This window comes from Bos javanicus, chromosome 3 (genome assembly GCF_032452875.1).
Source record: "Bos javanicus breed banteng chromosome 3, ARS-OSU_banteng_1.0, whole genome shotgun sequence".
Lineage (NCBI taxonomy): Eukaryota > Metazoa > Chordata > Mammalia > Artiodactyla > Bovidae > Bos > Bos javanicus.
Window position 1 is genome coordinate 10,840,963 of NC_083870.1, and position 27,196 is coordinate 10,868,158.

General features: G+C 38.6%; 1 protein-coding gene across 1 annotated transcript in view; it reads left to right on the forward strand.

Annotated features, from left to right (window-relative positions):
- LOC133238774 (gamma-interferon-inducible protein 16-like) overlaps nucleotides 1-27,196 on the forward strand; it is a 46,419-nt gene that overhangs the window by 949 nt on the left and 18,274 nt on the right. Inside the window, exons 2-5 of the mRNA XM_061402248.1 lie at nucleotides 17,634-17,918; nucleotides 18,826-18,953; nucleotides 21,297-21,458; nucleotides 22,941-23,108. Of these exons, the coding sequence (XP_061258232.1) occupies nucleotides 17,654-17,918; nucleotides 18,826-18,953; nucleotides 21,297-21,458; nucleotides 22,941-23,108 (723 nt within the window). The 5' untranslated portion in view covers nucleotides 17,634-17,653. The remainder of the gene's footprint in view (nucleotides 1-17,633; nucleotides 17,919-18,825; nucleotides 18,954-21,296; nucleotides 21,459-22,940; nucleotides 23,109-27,196) is intronic.

The window sequence follows — 27,196 nt, forward strand, 5'->3', positions numbered from 1 at the left end:
CAAGCAGATTTCTATTGTCTACTTTTAGAGCTGTTTAAAGACTTTCTGAATGACCTGGTGCAATAATATTTTATATGTGCTTGACTAGAATATAAGATTTTTAATATTCATTTCAGAATCTTCTGTATGTTAGACAATTAAAACTGTTTTATCTCCCTAGGAGTTGTTCCTTTTATCATTGTGTTGTGCTCTGATGATATTTTTTATTTCAGATCTGTTTAAAGCCAGATTACATAGATAGATTGCTTTTCTTTTAGGTACTCTTTACATATTTTAGGTAGTCTTTTCATATTTAGGTACTCTTTATCATATTATATCTCCGGGAGTTGGTGATGGACAGGGAGGCCTGGCGTGCTGCGATTCATGGGGTCGCAAAGAGTCGGACACGACTGAGCGACTGATCTGATCTGATGATAAAATATTTTTCTTTTATTTTCCCACCATCAAATGATCTTCTGTTAAAAATACATTGGCAGATTTCCTAAATCCAAGTTGACCAAGTTTTCACTTAAGTTTAACCACTTAGATTCTTTGTGTCTATGCTGACAGTTAACATATATTTTCTTGTTTCTTCTATTCATTTCAAAGTATGATACTTCTATATTCTTTCTTGATTTTTTTTTTTTTTGAGGGGGAGGAGTTAGCATTTTTGGTTTGGCTTTTTACTCATACCCCTATCTTACTTAACGTTTAAGACAAATATGTTAGTGTACTGTCATATTCTTTGTCTTTCCTCCCTCCCTCCCCCATGTTGATATACTTCCTGCTTCTTTTTTCTTTAAACTGAGCTTATTAATTTTAAGGCATAGATAGACACACCTGATCAGGTTAAGTTTTCACTTTTATTTACCTTTCAGCTTACAGTTTTTCTTGACTTCCTTATATGTGGTGTGTATGCTCAGTTGCTCAGTCGTGACTTTTTGTGATCCCATGGACTATCACCCACCAGGCTCCTCTGTCCATGGAATTTTCCAGGCAAGATACTGGATTGGGTAGTCATTCCTTTCTCCAGGGGATCTTTATGACCCAGGAATCAAACCTGTGTCTCTTGCGTCTCCTGCACTGGCAGGCAGATTCTTTATCACTGAGCTACCTGGGAAGCTCCAGCTTCCTTATATATTAGCCTTTTATTGACTAGTTACTTCCAATAGATGTCTCCATGTGATCTTTGCCTGTCAAAACTACTAAGGCCTTGAATACAGGAAAATAGTTTTTGAAATCCTCATATTTAAATATCATTTTGACTAGATTAAAAATCCTACTCTAAAAATTATTTTTCCCTTAAGGTAGATGGGCAGTACCTTGTCTAATACCCCTGGGGCTAGATATGTTGTAAAATTCCGATCTGGAAAGTTCAGAAAATGCTATTTAATTACTGAATCTTATTTATTATTTGGGGAAAAGGGGCTAAAGTTTGCATTTTATTATTTTTCTTCCAGTTTTTTTGAGCCATTATTGACATACACCACTGTATAAATTTAAGATATACTGCATAGTGATCTGATTTATACACTGCTGCTGCTGTTGCTGCTAAGTCACATCATGAAGTAATAAGCACAATAACTTTAGTGAGCATCCATCATCTCATATAGGTGCAAAATTAAAGATGTACAAAAATTTTTTTTTCTTGTAATGAGAACTCAGTTTACTCTCACAATAACTTTCATATATAACATGGAGCAGTCATAATTATATTTATCATGTTGTACATTACATCCCTAGTACTTATTTATCCTACAGCTTTGAAGTTTGTACATTTCGCCTACCTTCATCCAATTTCCCTTCCCCCACCACACCCTGATTACTGGTTACCATCTTTTGCTATGAGTTTGTTTTTGCAATATAATTGACCTAAGAAATTGTGTTGGTTGCTATAACATGACATAGTGATTCGATATTTCTTTTTTTATTTTAAGTGTATTTATTTTAATTGGAGAATAATTACTTTGCAATATTGTGATGGTTTTTGCCATACAGCAGCATGAAACGGCCACAAGTATACACGTGACCCCCCATCCTGAACCCCACTCCCACTTCCCTCCCCACCCTGTCCCTCTGGGTTGTCCCAGACCATTGGGTGTCCTGCTTCATGCATCAAACTTGCACTGGCCATCTATTTACATATGATAATGTACATGTTTCAGTGCTATTCTCTCAAATCATCCCAACCTCACCTTCTCCCACTGAGCCCAAAAGTTTACTCTTTTTCTTTTCTTTTTCCTTTTCAGTATTCTTGCCTGGAGAATCCCATGGACAGGGGACTGTGGCAGGCTACAGTCCATGGGGTCTCAAAGAGTCATACACAACTGAGCGACTAACACTTTTCACTTGCTTCTTAGAAGTATTTTTTAAATCATTTAATAATTTTTAATCCCTTTAGATTGATAGTTATTTAATCCAAATTTCTAGGCTAGTTTTTTGTTTATATGTATGTGTGTGTGTTTAATGTATATATATATATATAATACACATAAAACTATATATATATATACATATATGGCTTTTTTTTTAAAACCTTTTTAGGATCTCTTGCACTTAAATTACACACATAACAGGATTAATCTATTTAAAGCTGAAATACGGGTGCATTATTCTCTTTCTTCAAATGGCTACTAAACACCTGGAGCCAGGCCACAGGGTCACCATATGTTGGTTTTCAATTTTCCTTTGGGTGATACAATGATAAGTAACCTTTCTAATCATCGATGCTCCTTCTTGATCTCTTTAGTGCTATGCTTTCCCCCTTGGCCATTAGGATCCTTTATTGCAAACAGCTGTTGAGAAATGTTACCAATAGGATAATGAGGACAAAGAGAATGTTTCATATCTGTTATACCCTTAGGATTTCACAAGGGCAGAAAATTTGTGTATGTCTCTTAATTGATCTTTAGAGTTGTTTAAGAAATTAAAAACAAAAACCATCTAGCAGTAAAAAAAAAGAAAAAAAGTTTACTCTTTACATCTGTGTCTCCTTTGCTGCCCTGCATGCAGGATCATCGGTACCATCTTTCTAAATGATATTTCTATACATTTCAAACCAATCACCATAAGTCTAGCTATGATTGTCACCATACATACTTGTCACCATATTACATTCTTATTGATTATATTCCCTACACTGTACATTTATATTACATTATGTACATTATTACATTATATGCATTACCTACACATGACTCATTTATTTGCAACTGGAAGTTTGCACGTGCTAATCTCCCTCACCTGTTTCTTTGCTTCTGCTATACCCTGATTCTGGAGAACACCTATTTGTTCTCTGTACCTATAATTGTTTGTTTTTGATATGTTTGTTCATTTGAATTTTTTAGATTGTACATCACATGAAATCATAAAATATTTGTCTTTTTTTCTGTCTGGCTTATTTCACTCAGAGTAATATCCTCTAGGTCCATCCATGTTGTTGCACATGGCAAGACTGCATTTTTTTTAATGACTGAGTAATAACCCATCATATATATTTGCCATGTCTTCTTTATCTATTCATCCACTGATGGGCATTTAGGTTGTTTCTGTATTTTGGTTATTGCAAATAGTCCTGCCATGAACATTGGGGTGTGTATATGTTTTCTAATAGTATTTTTTTTTCTAATTTTATTTTATTTTTAAACTTCACATAATTGTATTAGTTTTGCCAAATATCAAAATGAATCCGCCACAGGTATACATGTGTTCCCCATCCCGAACCCTCCTCCCTCCTCCCTCCCCATACCATCCCTCTGGGCCGTCCCAGTGCACCAGCCCCAAGCATCCAGCATCGTGCTTCGAACCTGGACTGGCAACTCGTTTCCTACATGATATTTTACATGTTTCAATGCCATTCTCCCAAATCTTCCCACCCTCTCCCTCTCCCACAGAGTCCATAAGACTGTTCTATACATCAGTGTCTCTTTTGCTGTCTCGTACACAGGGTTATTGTTACCATCTTTCTAAATTCCATATATATGCGTTAGTATACTGTATTTATGTTTTCCTTCTGGCTTACTTCACTCTGTATAATAGGCTCCAGTTTCATCCACCTCATTAGAACTGATTCAAATGTATTCTTTTTAATGGCTGAGTAATACTCCATTGTGTATATGTACCACAGCTTTCTTATCCATTCATCTGCTGATGGACATCTAGGTTGCTTCCATGTCTTGGCTATTATAAACAGTGCTGCGATGAACACTGGGGTACACGTGTCTCTTTCCCTTCTGGTTTCCTCAGTGTGTATGCCCAGCAGTGGGATTGCTGGATCATAAGGCAGTTCTATTTCCAGTTTTTTAAGGAATCTCCACACTGTTCTCCATAGTGGCTGTACTAGTTTGCATTCCCACCAACAGTGTAAGAGGGTTCCCTTTTCTCCACACCCTCTCCAGCATTTATTATTTGTAGACTTTTGGATCGCAGCCAGTCTGACTGGTTTCTAATAGTATTTTTATTTTTTTTTGGATAGGTACTCAGGAGTGGTATTTCTGGATCATATGGTAGTTTTATTCTTTATTTTTTGCAAATCTCCATGTTGTTTTCCATAGTGGATACACCAATTTACATTCCCACCAACAGTGCACAAGGGTTCTCTTTTCTCTGCATCCTCAAGAAGACTTGTTATTTGTCACTGTTTGACATGATAACTATTGTGACAGGTGTGAGATGATATCTCATTGTAATTTTGACTGCATTTCACTGATGATTAGTAATGTTAAGCAACTTTTCATGAGCCTGTTGGCCATCTGTATGTTTTCCTCTGTATATCTGAAAGATATTCCTTCAGTCCCTCTACTGATTTTTTAACTGTGTTGCTTGCTTGTTTGATGTTGAGTTGTATGAATTCTTTGTATATTTTGGATATCAACCCATTATCAGATATATTGTTTACAAATAAAGTCTCGCATTCAGTATGTGGCCCTGTGGTTTTGTTGATAGCTCCCTTTGCTGTGCAAAAGATTTTTAGTTTGATGAAATCCTATCTTTTTATTTTAATTTTTGTTTCCCTTACCTGAGAAGATATATCCAAAAAACTATAATGAAGACTGCTGTCAAGGAGTATAGTGCTTGTTTTCTTCTAGAAGTTTTGTGGTTTTAAGTCTTCCATTTAAGTCTTTAATTCACTTTGAATTTATTTTTGTACATGGTGTCAGAAAGTAGACCAGTTTGATTTTTTTCACATAGCTGTCCACTTTTCTCAACACCACTTGTTGAGGCTGTCTTTTATGCATTGTAATTCTTGCCACCTTTATCAGATTAATTACCCTTAAAGTGTGGATTCATTTCTGGAATCTATTTTATTCCATTGATCTAGGTATATGTTTTTGTTTTGTCACTCTTCTGTTTTGATTAGTGTAGCTTTGTAGTATAATTTGATATCAGGGAGTGTTGTACCTCCAGGCTTATTCTTCTTTCTTTAAATTGTTTTGGTTATTTGAGGCCTCTTGTGCTTCCATACAAGTTTTCACATTTTTTGTTCTAGTTCTGTGAAAAATGCTACGGGTAATTTGATCAGGATTGCATTGGATCTGTATGGTGCCTTGGGTAGAAAAGTGACTTTAATAATATTAATTCTTTAAATCCATATTTTTCTATCTGTTTGTGTCATCTTCAATTTCTTTCATCAGTGTTTTGTAGTTTTCCAAAAAGAGGTCTTCTATTTCCTTAGTCAAATTTATTCCTATGTATTTTGTTCTTTTTGATGTGATTGTAAATGGGGTTGTTTTCTTAATTTCTGTTTTTGATAGTTCATTGCTAGTGTATAGAAATGCAATAGATTTCTGTACTAACTGTGAGGGTTTTTTAAAATTTATTTATTTTTTAATTGGAGGGAAATTGCTTTACAATTTTGTGTTGGTTTCTGCCATACAACAAGGTGAATTGGTCATAATTGTATGTATATCTCTTCTTTCTTGAGCCTCCTTCCTCCCCCAACCCCACCCCTCCAGGTGGTCACAGAGTGCCAGGCTGGGCTCCCTGTGTTATGTAGCAACTTCTCACCAGCTATCTGTTTTACACACGATACTGTATATATGTTGATGCTACTTTCTCTATTTGTCCCACTATCTCTTTACCCCTCTATGTGCACAAGTCTGTTCTCTACATCTGTGCTTTCATTCCTTCCTTGCGAATAATTTCATTGGTACCATCTTTCTAGACTCCATATATATGTGTTAACATATGATATTTGTTTTTCTCTTTCTACTTCACTCTGTATAATAGGCTCTAGGATCATCCACCTCATTAGAACTGACTCAAATGAAGAGTTAGAGCTTGAGCAAATTCCGGGGGATAGTGAAAAACAGGGAAGCCTGGCATGCTGCTCTTCATGGGGTCGCCAAGAGTCAGACATGACTTAGTGACTAAATAACAGCAAATGGTGTTTAAAAGCATTCTAGTTTCAACAATTTTTTTTGTTCTATTCTGTGAAAAATACCTTTGGTAGTTTGATAGGGATTGCATTGAATCCGTAGATTGCTTTAGGTAGTATAGTCATTTTTAAAATATTGATTCTTCCAGTTTAGGAATATTCATCTGTTTGTGTCATCTTTGATTTCTTTCATCAGTGTGTTATAGTTTTCTGCATACAGGTCTTTTGTGTCTCTTTAGGTGGTTCATTCCTATTGCATTTTATCCTTTTTGTTGCAAAGGTGAATGGAATTGTTCCCTTAATTTCTCTTTCTGATTTTTTTTTTCTTTTTGGTTAGTATATAGGAATGCAAGGGATATCTGTGTATTAATTTTATATCCTGAAATTTTACTATATTCATTGATTGGCTCTAGTAGCTTTCTGGTGGCATCTTTAGAGTTTTCTATGTATAGCATCAGGCTTCCCATGTGGCACTAGTGGTAAAGAATCTGCTTGCCAATGCAGGAGATGTAAGAGACACAGATTCAATCCCTGGGTTGGAAAGATACCCTGGAGAAGGGCATGACAACCCACTCCAGTATTCTTGCCTGGAAAATCCCATGGGCAGAGAAGCCATGTGGACTACAGTTCATAGGGTCACTTAAGAGTTGGATTCAACTAAAACGACTTAGTATGCACGCTTGCATGTATAGTATCATGTCTTCTGCAACAATGAGAGTTTTACTCCTTTTCCAATCTGGATTCTTTTTATTTCTTTTTCTTCTCTCATTACCGTGGCTAAGACTTCCAAAACTATGTTGAATAATGGTTGTGAGAGTGGGCACCCTTGTCTTGTCCTGATCTTAGAGGAAATAATTTTAGTTTTTCACCATTGAGAATAATATTTGCTATGGGTTTGTCATATATGGTCTTTATTATGTTGGGATAGGTTCCTTCTATGCCAACTTTCTGGAGAGCTTTTATCATAAATGGATATTGAATTTTGTTGAAAAGCTTTCTCTGCTTCTATTGAGATAATCATATAGTTTTTAACTTTCAGTTTGTTGATATGATGTATCACATTGATTTGCATATATTGAAGAATCCTTGCATCCCTGGGATAAACCCCACTTAATCATGTTGTATAATGCTTTTAATGTCTTGTTGGATTCTGTTTGCTAGAATCTTGTTGGGGATATTTGCATCTCTGTTCATCACTGATATTGGCCTATAATTTTCTTTTTTGGTGGTATCTTTGTCTTGTTTTGGTGTCAGAGTAATGGTCACCTTGTAGAACAAGTGGGACGTTTCCTTCCTTGGCAATTTTCTGGAAGAGTCTCAGCAGGTTACATATTACCTCATCTCGAAGTGCTTGGTAGAATTTACTTGTGAAGCCATCTGTCCCTGGGCTTTTGTTTATTGAAAGATTTTTGATTATGGTTTCGATTTCAGTGCTCATGATTGGTCTGCTAATATTTTCTATTTCTTCCTGGTTCAATCTGGAAGGTTGTACTTTTCAAAGAATTTGTCCATTTCTTTCAGGTTGTCCATTTTATTGGTGTATAGTTGCTCATAGCAGTTTCTTATGATCCTTTGCATGTCTGCATTGTCTGTTGCAACTTCCATTTTTTTCATTCTAAATTTTACTGATTTAAGCCTTCTCCCTTATTGTCTTGATAAGTCAGGCTAAGAGTTTGTTAATTTTTTTTTTTTAATCTTCTCAAAGGACCAGCTTTTAGTTTTTTTTTTTTTTTAATCTTTGCTATTGTCTCCCTCATTTCTTTTTCGTTTATTTCTGCTCTGAGCTTTATGATTTATTTACTTCTCATAACTGGGCTTTTTCGTTCTTCTTTTCCTAGTTGATTTAGGTGTATGGTTAGGTTATTTAATGTTTTTCTTGTTTTTTGAGTTAGGCTTGTATTGCTGTAAGCTTCCCTCTTAGCTGCTTTTGTTGCATCCCATAGGTTTTGAGTTATTAAGTTTTCATCATTATTTGTTTCTAGGTATTTTTTATTTCCTCTTTGATTTCCCAGTAACCACTTGGTTATTCAGAAGCATATCATTTAACCTTTATGTGTTTGTGTATGTGTTTGTGGTGGTGTTTACAGTTTTTTTTTTTTTTCCCCTTGTAGTTGATATCTAATCTTATGGCATTGTGGTCAGAAAAAACATGCTTAATGCAGTTTTATTTTTTAAAAATTTATCAAGGCTTGATTTGTGATCCAAGGTATTATCTATCCTGGACAATGTTCTGTGTGCACTTGAGAAAAAACATGAAAACTGTTTTTGGATGAAATGTCTTATAGCTATCAACTATAGTCCAGTGTATCATTTAAAACTTGTATCTCTTTATAAATTTTCTGCCTGGATGATCTGTCTGTTGGTGACTGGAGTGTTAAAAGTGTTTAAAAGTCCCCCACTATTACTGTGTTACTGTTGATTCCCCATTTTATAATTATTAGCATTTTCCTTATGTACTGAGGTGCTCCTATGCTGTGTGTGTATATATTTATAATTATTATATTTTCTTCTTGGGTTGATCCCTTGATCATAATGTAGTGTCCTTCCTGTCTCTTGTAATGATTTTATGTTAAAGTCTATTTTATCTTATATGTATATTGCCACCCCTACTTTTTCCATTTTCATGAAATACTGTTTTCCATCCTTTACTTTCAGTCTGTATGTGTTCCTAGGTCTGAAGTGGGTCTCTTATATATATAGGAACCTTGTTTTTTTATCAATTCAGCCAGTTTGGTTGAAGCAATTGGTTCATTTACATTTACACTAATTATAGGAAATGGCAACCCACTCCAGTGTTCTTGTCTGGAGAATCCCAGGGACGGGGGAGCCTGGTGGGCTGCCGTCTCAGGGGTCACAGGGTTGGACACCACTGAAGCGACTTAGCAGCAGCAGCATGATCCTATTACCATCATTTACTTTAGTTTTGTTTTGTTTTTTTTTTTCCCTTTGTTTTTGTAGGTCTTTTCTTTCTCTTGTGTTTCTTGTCTAGAGAAGTTCCTTTAGCATCTATTGTAAAGCTGGTTTTGTGGTTCTGAGTTGTCTTAACTCTGCTTATCTGTAAAACTTGATTTCTCCATCAAATCTGAATGATAGCTTTGCTTGGTAGAGTAATCTTGATCATAGATTATTTTTCCTTTCATCATTTTAAGAATATCCTGCCACTCCCTTCTGGCCTGTAGAGTTTCTGTTGAAAGACCAGCTGCTAGCCTTATGGGAATCCCCATATATGTTATTTGTTGCTTTTCTATTGCTACTTTCAATATTTTTTATTTGTGTTTAATTTTTGTTAGCTTGACTAATATGTATCTTGATGTGTTTCTCTTTGTGTTTGTAGTGTATGGGATTCTGAGCTTCCTGGACTTGGGTAGCTATTTACTTTCCCATGTTTGGGAAATTTTCAACTATAAACTCAAATATTTTTTTCATACTGTTTTTTCTTTTTCTTTTCTTCTTCTAGGACCCCTATAATTCAAATGTTGGTGTGGTTAATGTTGTCCCAGAGGTTTATGAGGCTGTCTTCATTTCTTTTTTCTTCATTCTTCTCTACTTCAGTTATCACCACCATTCTATCTTCCAGTTCACTTACCTGTTCTTCTGTCTCAGTTATTTTTTGGGTTCCCTTGAGTGCATTTTTAATTTCAGTTATTGTGCTTCTCATTGCTGATTGTCTATTCTTTATTTCATTGAGATCCTTGTTAAACATTTTTTGTGTCTTCTCAGTCTGTGCCTCTTCTATTTATCTGTGCCTCCATTTTTTTTTGGAAGATTTTGGATTATCTTTACTACCATTACTCTGAATTCTTTTTAAGGTAGATAACCTGTTTCTTTATTTGTTTGATCTTATGGGTTTTTACAATATTCCTTCATCTGCTGCCTGTTTCTCTCTCTTTTCAACTTGTTTGATTGATTGTATTTGCCATCTCCTTTCTACTGGTTGCAAGGTCAGGTTTCTCTTCTTTGTGAAGTCTGCCCCCAGTGGGTGGGGATGGATCTGTGCTTGTGAAAGTTTCCTGTTGGGGAGACTGGTGTCTGTCCTGGTGAGTGGAGCTGCATCTTGTCTCTCTGGAGGGCAGTGCCGTGCTCAGTGGTTTGTTTTTTGGGGTGTCTGTGGGTTTGGTATGGCCTTGGGCAGCCTGCTGCTAATGGGGAATGTTGTATTCTTGTTTAGCTGATGGTTTGGTATGAGGCATCTGACACCGAACTTGCTAGCCTTTGGGTGGTGCCTGGTCTTAGTGTTGAAATGGAGACCTTTAGGAGACTTCCCACTGATTAATGTTCCATGGGGTCTGAAGTTCTCTGGTGATCCAATGTCCTGTACTCTGATCTCCCACCTCAGGGGTTCAGGCCCAAACCCTTATTATCACCCAAGACTCCACAAGGTATACAGCACAGAAAGAAAGAGATAGAAGAAAAAAAAAAAAGGTGTGTGTGGTATGTGTGTGTGTGTATATATATATATATATATATATATATATGGATATATATATAGATATACATATATAAAGATATATTATATATAAAGTGTGTATATAAAGAGTGATAGTAAGAAGAATGTCCTCCTCAGTCTTCTGTCATCCTCACCACACAGTGAGCATCAGCCAATCTGTCTACTCAGGAAGCCCTCCAATATTTCTAGGAAGCTGGTCTCTGGACATGCTGTGGGCACTGTGGGGTCAGTTCACACTCACATCTGGCCTAATTCCAGCTTGTACTTGCTTCCAAATCCCATAATTGCCCCCAAAGTCCACACTCTCAAGCTAATTGTGGATACTTAATCCATTGCACCTGTGGCTGCAGAAATAATTTCCTTCTTCTTCCTTGGTCACACAACCTCTGGTACTCAGCTTTGGTTTTGGCCCTGCCTCTGGTGCCTCTTTAGTTTTAAATCTAGATTTAAGGGACTAGATCTGATAGACAGAGTGCCTGATGAACTGTGGCTAGAGGTTTGTGACATTGTACAGGAGACAGGGATTAAGACCATCTGCAAGAAAAAAAAAATGAAAAAAATCAAAATGGTTGTCTGAGGAGGCCTTACAAATAGCTGTGAAAAGAAGAGAAGCAAAAAGCAAAGGAGAAAAGGAAAGATATACCCATTTGAATTCAGAGTTCCAAAGAATAGCACGGAGAGATAAGAAAGCCTTCCTCAGTGATCAGTGCAAAGAAATAGAGGAAAACAATACAATGGGAAAGACTAGAGATCTCTTCAAGAAAATTAGAGATACCAAGGGAACATTTCATACAAAGATGGGCTCAAGAAGGACAGAAATGGTATGGACCTAACAGAAGCAAAAGATATTAAGAAGAGGTGGAAAGAATACACAGAAGAACTGTACAAAAAAGATCTTCATGACCCAGATAATCATGATGTTGTGATCACTCACCTAGAGCCAGACATCCTGGAATGTGAAGTCAAGTGGGCCTTAGAAAGCATCACTACATACAAAGCTAGTGGAGGTGATGGAATTCCAGTTGAGCTATTTCATATCCTAAAAGATGATGCTGTGAAAGTGCTACACTCAATATGTCAGCAAATTTGGACAACTCAGCAGTGGCCACAGGACTGGAAAAGGTCAGTTTTCATTCCAATCCCAAAGAAAGGCAATGCCAAAGAATGCTCAAACTACCTCACAATTGCACTCATCTCACACACTAGTAAAGTAATGCTGAAAATTGTCCAAGCCAGGCTTCAATAATACATGAACTGTGAACTTCCAGATGTTCAAGCTAGTTTTAGAAAAGACAGAAGAACCAGAGATCAAATTGCCAACATAGGCTGGATCATTGAGAAAGCAAGAGCATTCCAGAAAAACATCTATTTCTATTTTGTTGACTATGCCAAAGTCTTTGACTGTGTAGATCACCACAAATTGTGGAAAATTCTGAAAGAGATGGAATACCAGACCACCTGACCTGCCTCTTGAGAAACCTATATGCAGATCAGGAAGCAACAGTCAGAACTGGACATGGAACAACAGAGTAGTTCCAAATAGCAAAAGTAGTACGTCAAGGCTGTATATTGTCATCCTGCTTATTTAACTTCTATACAGAGTACATCATGAGAAATACTGGGCTGGAAGAAGCACAAGCTGGAATCAAGATTGCCAGGAGAAATATCAATAACCTCAGATATGCTGATGACACCACCCTTATGGCAGAAAGTGAAGAGGAACTAAAGAGCCTCTTGATGAAAGTGAAAGAGAAGAGTGAAAAAGTTGGCTTAAAGCTCAACATTCAGAAAACTAAGATCATGGGATCCAGTCCCATCACTTCATGGCAAATACGTGGAGAAACAGTGGCAATTGTGTCTGACTTTATTTTTCTGGGTTCCAAAACCACTGCAGATGGTGATTGCAGCCATGAAATTAAAAGACACTTACTCCTTGGAAAAAAAGTTATGACTGACCTGGACAGCATATTAAAAAGCAGAGACATTACTTTGCCAAAAAAAAAAAAAAAGTCCATCTAGTCAAGGCTATGGTTTTTCCAGTAGTCGTGTATGGATGTGAGAGTTAGACTATAAAGAAAGCTGAGCACTGAAGAATTGATGCTTTTGAACTGTGGTGTTGGAGAAGACTCTTGAGAGTCCCTTGGACTGCAAGGATATCTGACCAGTCAATCCTAAAGGAAATAAGTCCTGGGTGTTCATTGGAAGGACTGATGTTGAAGCTGAAACTCCAATACTTTGGCCACCAGATGCGAAGAACTGACTCATTTGGCAAGACCCTGATGCTGGGAAAGATTGAAGGCAGGAGGAGAAGGGGATGACAGAGGATAAGGTGGTTTGATGGCATCACTGACTCAGTGGACATGAGTTTGAGTAAACTCTGGGAGTTGGTGATGGACAGGGAAGCCTGCTGTGCTGCAGTACATGGGGTTGCAAAGAGTCAGATGCGACTGAGACCCTGGTGTCTGTTCCCTCCCCATACACAACAGGGTGGAAGTAGCAGCTTATTAAGCCTCACTTACCCAGTTGGACTGGGAAGAGGGAGAGGTATTCAGACACAGTTATGGTATGTGGGGAGTGCCCACTGTGGCTGAGATCTGCCACAGTGTATTTCCCCCCCATCGCCACAGTCTGAGGTGGAATGTGTATTTCCCCAGGGGAATTGGTCCCAGGTCTTTGGTCCCTCAGCAGGGCAAAGTTGCACAGATTCCCAGGAAGGTATGAGCAGTGACTTGTACCGGAATGCAGCTTGGTGGCGGCTGTAAGCCCTGAGGTCAAGACTGCAGTGGCCTCCTGTCCCCTACCTCTGGCATCTACACTGGTCAATCCCTCCTCTGGGATCACAAATGCCGTGATGTGTAGTCTCACCTCTGGCACTTACGCCGGCTTTGGGATATCTATCTCTGGGGTTGCGGTCCACAGCCATGGCTCATGCCACTTACGGCACTCACAAAGGTGACGTCCTATGATCTGCGAGCATGTAGTGTTGGAGGGTCTCTTGCCTCTGTGGCAGGCCCAGGATTTTCCCTGGACTTCCTAAGCTGTCATATTAACCCCCTCAGAGTATCTTCATAGCAACTCAACCCCAGTAATCTCCATAGGGTCCAACCCCCAAAACTTGAACCTCAGCACCCAACCCGCACTCACTGCAGTGAGCGTGCAAACAGTCTCGACTGGAAAGTGCTGATCAGCAATGATATCTGGGGTGAATCATCTCCATTCTGCCTGCTGAGGACCTTTTGATGTGTTTCTCTCTGAGGTTCTGAAGCTCTGTTCATCCCTGCCCATGAAGGGGTTTCCGAGTATGAGGAAACTTTTCATCCTTCTTGGCTGCTCCCCAAGGCACAGGTCCCTGTCCCAAGTCCTTTGTCTCTTCATTTTTCTATATGTTCTGTCCTACCTCATTCTGTGGAGGTTAGCTTGCCTTTTTGGAAATCTGGGGTCTTCTGCCAGTGTTTAAAAGTCTTCTTCAAGAGTTGTTCCATATGTAGATGTATTTTTTTAAATATATATATAAATGTGGGGAGGAAGGTGATCTCTCCATCTTGCTCCTCCACCATCTTGAAAGTTCCTCCTGTATATTAGTTTTGTATCCTTCAACTTAAGTGAATTCATTGATGAGTTTTAGTAGGTTTTTTGTGATGTCTTTATCTCATCTGCAAACAGTAACCTTTAAATTTACCTTTGCAATTTGAATTCCTTTTATTTCTTTGTTTCTAGTTTGATTGTTGTGACTAGGACTTCTAATAATACGTTAAATAAAAGTGGGGAGAGTGGACATCCTTGTCTAGTTCATATATATGTGATTATTATAAGTTGCTGATCTAAGTTTAAATACATTTTAACAACACTGCATTTCCTCCCCATGGTAAATGTTTAAAATTTTGACATCATAGTTCACAACTTTTTGTTTTGTATATCCTTTAACATCTTATTGCATATATAGATGATTTGACAAATTTTATATTTTAACCTTCCTACTAGCTTGATATATTACCTTTACTGTATATTTACCTTTACTAATAAGATTTTACCTTTTATGTTTCTTTTCTTTTTACTTCGAAAAGTCCCTTTAGCATTTATTTTAAAGCTGGTTTGCTGGTGCTGAACTCTTTTATATTTTGCTTACCTATGGAACTTTTAATGTTTCTGTGAAATCTGAATAAATGCTTTGCCAGCGAGAGTATTCTTGGTTATAGAGTTTTCTTTTTCATCATTTTAAACATATCACGCCCCTCTCTTCCTGTCTGCAGAGTTTCTGCTGAAAATTCAGCTGATAGCCTTAAGGAAATTCCCGTGTATGTATGTTGTTTTTCCCTCTCTGATTTTAATATTTTCTCCTTACTTTTAATGTTTGCCAACTCAATTACAATGTATCTTAGCATGGTCTTCTTTGGGTTTACTCTGTTTGGGACTCCATATGCTTCCTGGACCCAGATGTCTGTTTCCTTACCGAAGTTAGAGAATTTTTTAACTACTATATCTTTAAATATGTTCTTTGCCCCCCTTTCTCTCTATTCTTCTCCTGGGACCCACTGTAATGATATGATGAATGATAACATGCTTGACGTTCTTCCAGAGTTCTCTTAAACTGTCCTCAATTTTTTTCTTTTTTTATTCTGTTCCGCTTCAGTGATTTCCATTATTCTGTCTTCCAGATCAATGGTCTTTTCCACTGTACTGTTTAATCTACTGTTGACTCCTTCCGCTATATTTTTCATTTCAATTATTATACTTTTTGTCTCTCTTTGATCTTTGTATTTTCTAATTTTTTGTTAAAAACTTCTAACTTCTCACTCTGTATATCCCATCTTCTCCCGAGTTTTTTTTGAGTGTCTTTGCTGTCATCTTTATGATTTATTGTGTAGATTGCCTATCTCCATTTCACTGACTTCTTTTGAGGTTTTAGCTCATTTCCTCACTTGAAACACATTCTTCTGTAGCCTCATTTTTCTAACTTCCTCCTTTATTTCTGTGTATTTGCTACATTTGTTACATTTCCTGACCTTAGAAAAATAGTCTTTTGTTGAACATACCCTCTTTGTCCCTCCAGTGCATCCCTTCTGGTCACCAGAGCTATAAGCTCTGGGAGCACAAACCCTACTGTGAATTCTGTTTGTGAAGGGTCCAGGTTGTGTTTTCCTCATGAGACTCTAATGCCTGATGATCTGAGGTGGAGCTGAGATGGTGACACTAGTGCTGCAGAGCGGCTGCAAATGCAGACTATCTTTAGCAGAGAGGTTTGACTGCACAGAGACCATAATAAATCAATTGCTTGCAGACGTATCAAAACCCTTTTAGTGAATGGCAAAAGACAAGCTGCATCTGGTGGCAGGTTTTATAGTGGTAAGTGAGTTGATGTACTTTAAGTCAGAATTCAACACTTCTTTTAGTCCTCATGTGGCCTGCCCAGTATTTTATTTACCACTACCAACCAGGTCTCTTTTCCTCACTGTGTGCTAGTCTTGGTCACAATTTTTGTAAGTCCATAAGTTAACTCTTGCCAAAATGATTGAAATACAAATGTCACTGGAGAGCCCCTTTGAAAAGTTGGAAAGACCCAATGATGAGACAGCAGAAGAATCTTAAGATTGTAGGCAGAAAGAAAACTGGATTTAAAAGAAAGTACCAAGTCATCTTAAATTACAAGCTCATTGCACAGGTAATTCACATTCTCCAAGCCTGCTTTGTATAATATGTGGTGACTAACTATCCAACGAAGCCATGAAACCTTTAAAACTTCCTTGCAACATAGAGAAAAAACACCCTGCATTAAACATCGCCTTTGGATTTTTTCAAAAGAAAAACATATTACACAAAGAAAAGAAACAATTTTTGTAGGCCAGCACTTCATCAAATATGTCTGAACTGAGAAGATCATTCTTAGTGGCTAACCACATTGCTAAAGCTATAGTGGCTAACCACACTGCTAAAGCTAAGAAGCTCTTTACTGTATTATTGGTGAAGAGTTGATCCTGCCTGCTGCTAAAGACATTTGTTGTGAACTTTTAGGAGAGGCTGCAGTTCAAAAGGGGACACGTGTTCTTCTTTCAGCTAGTATCATAACTGGATGAGCTGATGAAATAGCAGAAGATATTGATGCACTATTGTTAGGATTAATGAGTCACCCTGGTACCTAATCCAGACTGAATTGTCTACTGGAGTGGGTTGCCATGCCCTTCTCCAAACTTCAAATCTCCATACATTCTGGTGGAATATCTGGAGATTGCCTCAAAAGCATTGAAAATCCTGCTTCCATTTTCAACATCCTATCTTTGTGGAGCAGAGTTTTCTACAGTGACCAGAACCAAAATGAGATTACAGAGTAGACTGAGAATAAGCAACACACTCTGAGTGTCACTGTTTCTCATCACTTCCAAATGGGACTATCTATGTACTAATGTGCTAAGTTGCTTTAGTCATGTCTGACTCTTTACAACCCTATGGACCATAGCCCACCAGGCTCCTCTGTCCATGGGATTCTCCAGGCAAGAACACTGGAGTGGGTTGCCATGCCATCCTCCAGGGGATCTTCCTAACCCAGAGACTGAACCCATATCTCTTATGTCTCCTGCATTTGTAGCACCACCTGGGAATCCCCACTAGCACCACCTGGGAATCCCCAGTTAGTTGCAGGAAAACAAGCTCAGGTCTCCCACTGATTCTGCATTATGGTGAATTATATAATTATTTCATTATATATCACAGCATAATAATAATAGAAACAAAGTGCACAATAAGTGTAATGTGCTCAGATCATCCTGAAACCATCCCTCCACTCCAGTTTGTGGTCTATATAAAGGTATAACACTATATGTTATTTTTCTCTTGTAGGCACATCCCTAATTTGAGAGATGGGGAATGACTACAAGAAAATTGTCCTGCTAAAAGGATTTCAGCACATCAGTGACAAATGTTTTAACATGATTAAGTCTTTACTGGCCCACGATTTAAAACTGACTAGAAAAATGCAAGATGAATACGACAGAGTTAAAATTGCTGACTTGATGGAATTGAAGTTCCGAGGGCCTGACTGTGTTGACAAGCTAATAGAGTTGGTCAAAGAAATAGATGAAATTAAAGACCTTGCCAAAGTTCTTAGAAAGGAGAAGTTAAAAGGTAACTGGAAGAACCCTTATTTCTCACTCTCTCTCACTGACCTCAACTTTGACCTTGAATTGGTCAAAGTTTAGACCTCTCTTTCCCAACTTGAGACTCAGCAGCCATGACAATGGTAGCATTTTAGATGCCAAGAATTAACAACTTAGAGGATGTGTTTCCTACAAAGAGATCTGATGTGTTTTAGAGGGTGTATTTTGGGGGTGTGGGCAAAGAAAATACTAAGAGTTGATGAGAAAGTCTGAGGCTTCCATGCATTAGAAAGTTTAGACAATGAAGAAACAAAGTTAGAACATGTAGGTTTTTGAAGTATTTAAATCAGTTAATGTGCATGCTCTATCATCACATTTACTTCATCATTTTTATACTTTCTAGAAATAAATATGAAACAGTACTTAAGCAAAAACCTACCTCTCAGAGATGTGAAGAACTCACCTCTTATAAAACCACCAGATTAGAAAACATATTTGAAAAAGCGGAATCCAGTATCACCATTTTGTCGCATCACAAGTTAGACTACATTTTCCTTCTTTGGTTTCAGTAGTTCAAATAGATCTTCTATAGGTGTTGACCCATGACTAGCATCATGAAAGTTTAGTTTATTAAGAGGAAGATAAAGAATGAGAGTTGTAAAAGGATTTGACTGAGATAGATGAGTCCAGAGGATAGGATGAATATGCTTGTTGTACAGGGGACAAGAAAGGAAACCACTGAGGATGTTTGAGACAGAATCTGTATCTATGTTGCTACTTTTGGCCACCTTTGGCCAAGTGAGGCTAATGCAGTAGAGGTAGATACAGCCATACCCAGATCCACCAGCAGGAACTGAGAGGAAACACTGTTGAAGGTGCTTCATGTATCTCGACCAGCTTCTTTGGATTTACCATGTTCTCTTTTATGACATCAGTTATAAAGAAAAACAAGGCAAAAGGAGCAACTCCAGCACAAAACCAGAATACGTCCAGTCTTGGGCAATCCACATCCACCGCAAATGAAGCTTTGGGATCCGAATCAGTCAAGGATACACCTGTGAAGGTAGGATGGCTAAGGTCCCACAGAAGGAGTTTTTACTATGGCTTTTTTTTTTATGAGCTCTTAGTTCTTTATTCATTTCTCAATGTAAATAGAAGAATTAGAGAAAAGGGGAACCGGGGCAAAGTGAAAATGAGTTTCAGAGTCAGTAAATTAATAGGTACTGACTACCCACTATGTTTCTGAACTACTGTGCACTTTAACTTATATAATATAATTCTGATTGATGGAAATATGGAATCATTACTCCTCTTCTAGAAGTATATTAAAACAGCAATCATATTAGGAAAACAGTTTACCAAAGTTTGCCAAAGCCTACTCAGATAACCACGATGGTATGGTCACTCACCTAGAGTGAGACATCCTGAAGTGTGAAGTCAAGAGGGCTTAGGAAGCCTTATTATAACCAAAGCTAGGAGTTGATGGAATTCCAGCTGAGTTATTTCAAATCCTTAAAGATGATGCTGTTAAAGTGCAGCACTCATTAGGCCAGCAAATTTGGAAAACTCTGCAATGGCCAAAGGACTGGAAAAGGTCAGTTTTCATTCCAATCTGAAATAAAGGTAATGCCAAAGAATGTTCAAATTACTGTACAATTGCACTCACTTCTCATGCTTCCAAGATTATGCTCAAAATCCTTCAAGCTAGGCTTCAGCAGTATGTAAACCAAGAACTTCCAGATGTACAAAGCAGATTTAGAAAATTCAGAGGAACAAAAGATCAAATTGCCAAATACTGCTGGACCATAGAAAAAGCAAGAGAATTCTAATAAAAAGAAACATCTCAGATGGTAAAGAATCTGCCTGCAATGCAGGAGACCTGAGTTTGATTCCTGAGTAGGGACAATCTTCTGGAGAAGAGAGTGGCAAACCACTTCTGTATTCTTGCCCGGAGAATCCCATGGACAAAGGAGCCTGGTGGGCTACAGTCCATGGGGTCAACAAAATTTGGACATGACTGAGTGATTAACACTTTAAACTTTGAACTCTGCTTCATTGACTATGCTAAAGCCTTTGACTGTGTGCATGCTCAGTCACTCAGTCGTGTCCAACTCTTTGTGGCCCTATGGACTGTAGCCCACTAGGCTTCTTAGTACATGGGGTTCTCCAGGCAAGAATACTGGAGTGACTTGCCATTTCCTTCTCCAGGGGATCTTCTTGACCCAGCAATTGAAACCGTGTCTTCTGCATCTCCTGGATTGGCAGGCGGATTCTTTCCACTGTGCCACCTGGGAAGTCCTTGTCCCACAGCCCTTGCTGTACATGCATGCCATCCCTCTCCGTCACTGCCATCCCTCCCCAACTTTGACTGTGTGAATCATAACAAACTGTGGAATATTCTTAGTGAGATGGGAATACCAGACCACATTATCTGCCTCCTGAGAAAACTGTATGAAGGAAAAGAAGCAATAGTTAGAACTGGACATGGAACAAGGGGCTGGTTCAAATTTGGGAAAGGAGAACCACAAGGCTGTATGTTGTCACCCTGCTTATTTAACTTATATGCAAAGTAAATCATGCAGAATGCCGGTTGGATGAAGCACAAGCTGGAATCAAGATTGCCAGGAGAAACAAATAACTTCAGATATGCAGATGACATCACCCTTTTGGCAGAAAGTGAAGAGGAACTAAGGAGTCTCTTGATGAAAGTGAAAGAGGAGAGTGAAAAAGTTGGCTTAAAGCTCAACATTCAGAAAATGAAGATCATGGCATCCTGTCCCATCACTTCATGGCAAATAGATGGGGAAAAAGTGGAAACAGTGGCAGACTTTATTTTCTTGGGTGCCAAAGTCACTGTGGATGGTGACCACAACGATGAAATTAAAAGATGCTTGCTCCTTGGAAGAAAAGCTATGACAAACCTAGATAGCCTACTAAAAAGCCAAGACATCAATTTGCCGACAAAGGTCCTTATAGTCAAACCTATGGTTTTTCCAGTAGTCATCTACAGATGTGAGAGTTGGACCACAAAGACGTCTGAGTGCTGAAGAACTGACGCTTTGAAATTGTGGTGCTGAAGAAGACTTTTGAGAGTCCCTTGGACAGCAAAGAGGTCAAACTAGTCAATCTTAAATGAAGTCAACCCTGAAAATTAATTGGAAGGACTGACGTTAAAGCTGAAGCTCCAGTACTTTGGCTACCTGATGCAAACAGCTGACTCTTTGGAAAATACCCTGATGTTGGGAAAGATTGAGGGCAGGAGGAGAAATGGGCAACAGAGAATGAGATTAATTAGAATGAATATAACTAGAATCTAGTAATAAAAAAGTTAATTTTCTCAGTAGTGAAGATGTATTTCATTTCTCATTGAAAACTACTAACCAGGCAGGGGAAATCCTACTTTCAGAAAAAGAAAACCACGAAAACTAATGAATCTAAGAGGATGAAGCTAACCGAGGAGCAGAGTCAGCTTCCAGGATCGTCAGTAACGAGCATAGAGTCAACTAAGGGCCTTCTCCAGACTCCTCAAATGCCTCCATCAAAGCCATCCAGCAGTTCCTCAACCAAGGTACCATTTTCCTGTTCCTAATATGTGTCCCTCCCTACAATATATTATAAGAATACTCATGACCCCGAAAGAATCTCTCAGTATTCCTTTCCTAGATACAAACTTCTTTATGCAATCAAATCACCCAAAAACTTATCAAATAAAATATTGAGGCCAATTAAATCAATGAATTAAAAAAATGTTGAGGCCTCAGTGTATTCTAAGTCCTTGGACTTTTGGACATTTTTACATTTATGAATAATTGCTGACCTTACAAATATGACGGGCCTATGGAGGTCGCCAGGCAATTAGACAGGAATATAACGGTATGTTTATCCCCAACATTTCTGTTTCCTTTCACCTCTTTTCTCTTAACTGCACCTCTAGATTAGTTCTCAGCACTCTATGCTCCTTCCCATGTCAGGTGTTTGCACACAGGCTAATTCCTTGATTTGCATTCGTGATTCATGTTGCTTTAATGGCTAAATTAATTCAACCATCAGGTACCAGCCTGAATTCCTTCCTCAGCATGTCCTCACTGAGACAACCCTCCCCAAAACTTATAGATAGTCTCATTTTTTATTGCCGTTACAGAATCCTTTACTATTCCTTTATAGTATGTATCACAACTGTAATAAATTTGTTTTTCTTCTCTTCTGGACAATGATCTTGGAGTATAGGTATTCTATCAAAAAGGAATACAAGACAGGGGTGGGAAAGTGAGTCCACAGCTGTAGGCATCAACCTCTATCCCAACCTGCTTTTTATTTTGCTCTGGGTTACATGAAACCTGGAACTACGGAGCATGTGTCTGAGATGAATGGGAAGGAAAAGATTCCCCCAAGATAAGTGTCAAGGGTAGGCAAGGGCAAGATTTAAACCACAATCTCTAACACAGTTTCTTACCCAAGACCCAAGTTGCCCTCTAACTCAGTCTATATCTTCACCACCACCCCACACATTCCACTTGAAGACAGAACTAGATAAGGGGACTTTAAATTTGTGGTTTTGTTGTGGTTGTTGTCATTGTTCTTATTAGTCACAAGAGTCCATATTTCTCCTACTAATCTTCCTCAGAAGATCAGTAGGTTTGTAGAAGCCTATAGAATGGATATTAGAAACCCACTTGTGTCTTTTCTTGATGAAAAAGTCATAGTTAACAGACATCCTTAAGTGCAGCCAACTTTGGGCTGAGATTTGCTTCTCTTATAGCCAGGGAAGGTTATCTACTTGCTTTGGCCTGTTCGCATCAGATGTAGGATCCAGATTCCATCCCCAAACCAATGAAATTTTGTCTGAGCTTTTAGTATTTGGAGAGTGAAATTTGTAATCATAGTTGAGGTAGGTAAAGGATAAGTAATACAGGTATCTGAATATGTGCTATTAGTCCAGAAAAAATTGAAAAGTTCAGATTGAACATTTAAAAAGACAAAGGATGCTGTATTCTCTGTGATTTTGAAAGTCATTTTCAAGAACTAAGAAAAAAAATCTATTTTTATCTAGAAAAAAAGTGACACAGCCACCAAACCTAAGGACGTAAAGAGGAAGATGATACCTTATAACCAGAGTCAGCTTCCAGGAACTTCAGCAACCAGCTTGTACCCAACTGTGAGCAGTGACCAGAGGACTCCAATTGTTCTACCAAGAGAATTCAGCAATTTCTCAATCAAGGTACCGGCTTTTTGATCCCATTCCTTGTACTTCTTACAACATAAGTACAAGAATTATCATCATTGAATTTCCCATTTATTCATTTATTATAATTTCTCCTTCATTTATCAGTGTTTAGTCTGTGATCCCACTCTATTCTAACTCCTTGTTAATTTGGCTATTTACCAAAGCATGAGTTCATGAAACCTCCAATTTTGAGAGGTTTACTGTCTTGTATTGAATAGAAAGAGGAGGGAAAGATGACTAAACAAGTCAAAATGAGCGTGTCTTTACTTCATACATTCCACTTTCCTTCGGCCCTCTTCCCGTTTGCTCACTGACCACATGGCAGGGTTTATTTTCAAAGTCCGGTGCTCCTTCTCAGGTCAGATGTTTTGACATAGACACTTTCCGTGTTTGAAATCACTTGTCTTGAGTTGCGAACTTGAATCTCTTCCTAGGGCAAGTCCCTGCTGATACCTGCCCACTCTCAGAATATATTAGGTATTCCTCTTGTTTGCTTTCAAAGGTCAGTTTACTTTCTCTTTTTTAGCACTTACTGAAACTATAATAAATGTACATTTTTATTTGTTACTGGACTATAATATAAATTATAAGGTGCCTGTCAACTGAAAAAATGCACAATCTAAAAGTTAAGAGTTGTTTTATTCAGCAGACAAATATGAGGACTTAAGATGAGGACACGGATTCTCAGATAGCTCTGAGAGAGCTGCTCTGAAGAAGCAAGGGCGGGGAGGCAGGTTATACAGGAATCTTGTAACAAAGACCAGGCAGTCAGAACATCAAATGTTACTGTTTGTAAAAAGAACCTGATGTCTCAAGAAATTTAACACATTTTTATATACAGAAAGATGCAAGGGTCTGGGCTCACTGAAATAATCCCTTTGCTATAAAGTTCAGCTATCTGGGGACAGTATCTTGTGCTTCCTTACCCTGAGTCTCCTGAGGGGACACCGTCAGGATTGGCTGAAGCAGTTGACTGCTTGCTGGAGGGCATTTTGCTTCTATCCTGAGTTCCCTCAGGGCTTACAGTGCGGGCAGCTGTAATGCGATGGCTTGATGGCCACAACATCCTCAGTTTACTGATACAGCAGGCAGCGTTTTTCATTCAAAGTGCCCTATTCCCAGGATAAGACCAGATCAGGATGGAAAAGTGAGCGCGCTCACACATGTGCATCAACTCCTATCCTCGCCTGCCTTTATTCTGTCCTGATATGACCCTGTGGTTACCATCACACTGGGGTACAACACCTATTCCTGCAGCAAATAACCAAGTGACCGGAGGAATAGGCCAAAGCAGCATTTAAATCACGAAAATAGTTTGTCACCCAAGTTCCAGGCTGCCCAGGCTGAAGCCCGCTATACGAATCCAAGCATAGCAGTTGAAGACATTTCTTTTGACATAGTTGTTCAAGTTTTATCATGTTATGGTTTTTATTACTGTTAACTCTGATAATTAGTAATGCCTCATGTAGTCTCTCTTTGCTTTATTTATGGGATAGAGCTAGTAATCTGTGCCTGTTTGCCTCTAGGTCCAGATGGCCTTGGTCTAGTCATTGAAACCTCAGACCCGCTGTCAGTCTGCTTGTGACAATGACATGCATGTACACCACAAGTCAACTCTGCTTTTCTATGCATACAGGCTTAGAATTGACACTTTCTAAGGTTCCACCTGCCTAAATTTGTGAAATAGTCATTTCTACTTTCATATGAATCATTCTGCTGCCCCCCAAATTCCCAGGAGCATAGGAATCCCAGAGAGGCCCATCTATCCCCTTGGCCTCATACACCTAAAAACACCTTGCAATCATTTCTCCTTTGGGGCCCAGTGACTTCAATAGGAGGCATGAAACAAAAAGGATCTGGCCATTCTGCTGGGAAAGAGCGGGTCTCCCAACTATTTTTTTCTGTGATATGCAGGCTATGTTTGGCATTCAGAGACAGAAGCAGACCAATATTTTCTTTGATTCCTACTGCTGTGTCTCCCTGAAAGCAAATACCACATATTGGCATGATTTAAGAACCAGGTGGAGTTGTGAAGGATATAAGCCAAGGGAAAAAAAAAATCCATTACTATTTTTAAATACTATCCACCCAAAATAGTGTATTTTAGGGATTTAAATCCTGCTTCTATGATGGAAGTTTTTGTTTAACTGATTGTGAAAACCAATCATGATGCTCTTGTCAATGTGATTAAATTAGTAGTAGAGGTGAATAGCGGAGAAGGCAATGGCACCCCACTCCAGTACTCTTGCCTGGACGTGACTTAGCAGTAGCAGCAGAGGTGAATAGAAAAGTTTCTTTAATAAAGTCCTTCCAATACCACCTCTATCTGGGATTTCCATCGAGAAGACCAGAATTAAGCATGAAACATCTGTGGATCAGAGCAAAAATAGAAACCCCTGTGTCTACTGTAAAATAATAATGCAGTGATATTTCTATGTATGAAATACATTCAGCAGACTTTTAAGATATGGGTTCTTTGTGTACATTATCTCATTATTCTTTATAACACCTCCTGAGGATGCTATTGTTAATCCCACTTGACATATGAAAATGCTGAAGTTCATAGGGTTAAAAATCTTCTCCTAAGTCATGCAGAAAATAAGCATTAGAGCCAGGATTCAAATCTGCTGCTGCTGCTAAGTCGCTTCAGTCGTGTCCGACTCTGTGCGACCCCGTAGACTGCAGCCCACTAGGCTCCTCTGTCCCTGGGATTCTCCAGGCAAGAACACTGGAGTGAGTTGCCATTTCCTTCTCCAATGCATGAAAGTGAAAAGTGAAAGTGAAGTCGCTCAGTCGTGCCCGACTCTTAGCGACCCCATGGACTGCAGCCTACCAGGCTCCTCCATCCATGGGATTTTCCAGGCAAGAGTACTGGAGTGGGGTGCCATTTCCTTCTCCAGGATTCAAATCTAGCTTAACTGAATTCTAAAATGTGAGCGTTTAACGGCATATATTGATCCCACAGTCAGAGCATAGACTGCTTCAATATCTGAAATTTACCTCTAAAAATTTATATCAGATAATGTTATGTCTCAGATTTGTTTTCATATCCTAGGCTCTCAAGCCTTCTAATAAGAAATGAGGTGACAAGGGAGGTGAGAGAGTATCCTAATCAAGAAGCTACATGTCAGAGACAGTCATTTTAATCAGGTCCCTCATCTAAAGTTTTATCAGCAACTGGTACTTTATGAATTGGTTAAATGGATGCTCAAAGTGGTAAGAACTGTGGCAATTCTACACTGTGCATGTTAAGTCGCTTCAGTCGTGTCCGATGCTTTGCGACCCTATGGACTGTAGCCTGCCGGGCTCCTCTGTCCATGGGATTCTCTAGGCAAGAATACTGGATTGGTTGCCATGCCCTCCTCCAGGGGATCTTCCTGACCCAGGGATAGAAGCTGCGTCTCCTGCAACTCCTGCATTTCAGGCAGATTCTTTACCACTGAGGCACGGGTGAAGCCCTCTATACTGTAGAATGTTAGAAATAGTCTTTCATGGGTAAAACCAGAGATAGTCAAGATACATTGTTTCATAAACACTTCCTGCCCTGGCTTAAACAATTGTAAAAATTCAAGTACTAAAATTGTATATGTATGGGTTCGTACCCTGGGTGAAATTGCAAATGGATTTGTGCATTGTTCATAGCGATGAAAGATTTGGTTGCCTGATAGAGACTAGGCAGACAACAGAATCCCTCCTAAGGGTTTATGAATTTGAGATAATATCTCTGGTATGTTGACAAACAGAGCATTGAAATGAATGGAGACCTGGGTTTCCTAGATTTGAAGAGCAGAGGATAGAAACCATTTTGCTTATTTGGTAAATACATGAGGCAATGAAAGACTTAATGAGTAAAAATGTTCATGAATGCAGCCTATGTTGTTCTGAGACCATTATAACCTGATAGAATTTCAAGTGTTGTCTTAGTAAAGTTGCAACAGAGGTAGAGCCAGAATTCCAAAACAGACCAATGACATTGCAATTACCTGAGTTTTAACATTGCAGAGAGAAGTTTGCAATCCTAGTGAGGGGCAAAGCTGGGGAGGTATTGGGAGTGTCAGAAGATGTGCTCTTATTCCAGAGAA